General features: G+C 51.1%; 1 protein-coding gene across 1 annotated transcript; it reads right to left on the reverse strand.

Annotated features, from left to right (window-relative positions):
- Positions 1-744: 744 nt before the first annotated feature.
- LOC148144717 (uncharacterized) lies at positions 745-1,844 on the reverse strand. The gene is made up of 2 exons (XM_087975059.1): positions 1,404-1,844; positions 745-1,322 (listed from the first exon to the last, which is right to left on the reverse strand). Exons 1-2 carry the CDS (start codon positions 1,842-1,844, stop codon positions 1,041-1,043), a joined length of 723 nt encoding a protein of 240 aa, XP_087831185.1. The 3' UTR covers positions 745-1,040.
- Between the last annotated feature and the right edge of the window lie 473 nt (positions 1,845-2,317).

Below are 2,317 nucleotides of genomic sequence, written 5' to 3' on the forward strand. Positions count from 1 at the left end.
GGGTCACCAGATTCATTTAAGGTATGGACTGAAGGGTTTGTTTCAGGCTCTACAACTCTATAACTATGTCTCCATAGTTGGAAACCAATTTCACAAAATGAGAAATAGGTCATTCACCCCTCACAGCCTGTCCTGAGCTGTGGCCTAACTGCACATATTCCAGTGCAAGTTTCAGAAAGATTTCAGCAGCTCTTTTAAAAAATTGAAATGCGTTTAGACTTCAATGATGTTTTTGAATATATCATTTTAGCTATTCTCAATTTTAAAGATAAGAGTTTCGAGTGAACACAGCCCACCCCTCCCAGTGCTGCCAGTAACCTTTACAATGCTGATGAAACGATGCAGTACCTGGACTCCTTAAACATTTACAATTTCTAATGATACTAGCTACTCATTCACTGCTCCATCTGATACACGACATTAGAAACTTGGTGCAGGAGGCTGGAAGAAATGAGCAGCTTTAAAACAAAAAACCATCTGGAGCTCAAAGCTTTCAATGAGAGTCTGAGCCCAGCACTAAGTTCAGGTAATCTTTATTGTGACCCAACTTTGTTACAGCTTCAGACCCCCCCCCTCCCCCCAGCAAAAAGATGTAGAGAAAGTAGCGGCTTTTTAAACAGTTCAAGGTAAAAGCGCACACACTCCCCCGCCCCCCCCCCCCCCGCCCCCCAGCGACCTCACTTTCTTTACTATCGGTCAGCACAGAGTTGTCCCTTTGTAATTGGATCCTTGGTACAGCCTTAACCCGTGGGGCCGGAAACGGGGGCAGTGTGGAGTGAAACAGACTGCTGTGGGTCCAGACCAGGTAAAGGATGGAGCTGGGACGACCGAGTGAATCCTTTCCCACAATGGCAGTTTCCTTCCCTAAAAATGGCGTGAATCAGATTGGGATTTTCTTTGCCCTTCCCCACCCCCACAGAAAATGGTTTCATCGTTAGATTCTGACTGTATTCCAATTCCGCCATCTGCCGCGGTGGTATTCAAACCCAACAGATCCCAGAACTGGGTTAATAGTCCAGTCGATAACGGCACTCGCTTTGTCAGTCCCCCTGCGATGGTACGTGAAGTCGCTGGTGGCTCCGGAGGTGGGAGGAGCGGGTGAAAGCCTTCCCGCACTCAGTGCAGCTGAAGGGCCTCTCCCCCGTATGGACTCGCCGGTGGGTCAGCAGGGAGGAGGAATCGCTGAAGGCCTTCCCGCACTTGGGACACCAGAAGGGCCTCTCCCCTGTGTGGACCCGCCGGTGGGTCAGCAGGGAGGAGGAATAGCTGAAGGCCTTTCCACACTCGGAATATTTGAAGGGCTTCTCCCCTGTGTGGACCCGCTGGTGCCTCAGCAGGGAGTAGGAATAGCTGAAGGTCTTCCCGCAATCAGGACAGCAGAAGGGCGTCTCCCCTGTGTGGACCTGCTGGTGGGTCAGCAAATTGGAGGAACGGCTGAAGGCCTTCCTGCACTCGGGGCAGCTGAAGGGGGTCTCCCCCGTGTGGACCCGCTGGTGCCTCAGCAGGGTGGAGGAATCGCTGAAGGCCTTCCAGCACTCGGGACAGCTGAAGGGCCTCTCCCCCGTATGGACTCGCCGGTGGGTCAGTAGGGAGGATGAATCGCTGAAAGCCTTCCCACACTCAGGGCAGCTGAAAGGCCTCTCCCCCGTGTGGATCCGCTGGTGCCTAAGCAGGGCAGAGACCTGGGTAAAGCCCTTCCCGCACTTGGGACAGGAGAACGGCCTCTCTCCGGTGTGGATGCGCCGATGAATCTCCAGGTCAGACGGAGTACGGAAGCCTTTCCCACAGTTACCACACTTCGATGGTTTCTCCATGTCCGAAGCTTCAGCCACAAGCAAATGCATGTACTGCCCCTCACTGCTGTGAATTCCTCTTTCCAGGCCGTATAACAGTTTCAGGCTCCACACTCAGTGCGCAGCAACAGTAGGGTCTCTCATCCAGAGCAACTGATAATGAAAATGTACTGAAATAGGAACCAACAAGCTTTGCTCCTTCTCACAGAATTATAATCAAAAATCGTGGCTGTCCCAATCGATTGAGTGACTGTCAGATATTGACGTGAAAGTGAGGACCGCAGACGGGGGAGAGTCAGTGTTGAAAAGTGCGGCGCTGGAAAAGCACAGCAGGTCAGGCAGCATCCAAGGAGCAGGAGAGTCAACATTTCAGGCATAAGGCCTTCATCTGTTCATTTTGAAACTTCTGTCTTCGGATCTTCAAATACTCTGGAAAAAGAGATTACAAAAGTCATCACTGTCAATGCAGGGTAGAAATTCAGAACAAGCTATTCTACTTTCTGTGGAGCATTCTTTTCTTTTGT

Source organism: Chiloscyllium plagiosum, unplaced genomic scaffold, assembly GCF_037043375.1.
Source record: "Chiloscyllium plagiosum isolate Xiang-an unplaced genomic scaffold, Cpla_swu_hap1 HiC_scaffold_27, whole genome shotgun sequence".
Lineage (NCBI taxonomy): Eukaryota > Metazoa > Chordata > Chondrichthyes > Orectolobiformes > Hemiscylliidae > Chiloscyllium > Chiloscyllium plagiosum.

Bases quoted from the DNA above. Each gene is read 5' to 3' on its own strand.
- LOC148144717 (XM_087975059.1), bottom strand. From the start codon at position 1,844: ATGCATTTGCTTGTGGCTGAAGCTTCGGACATGGAGAAACCATCGAAG. The intron at 1,323-1,403 runs GTCCACACAGGG...CTGAGGCACCAG, and splicing joins ATTTGCTGACCCACCAGCAG to CGGGTCCACACAGGGGAGAA.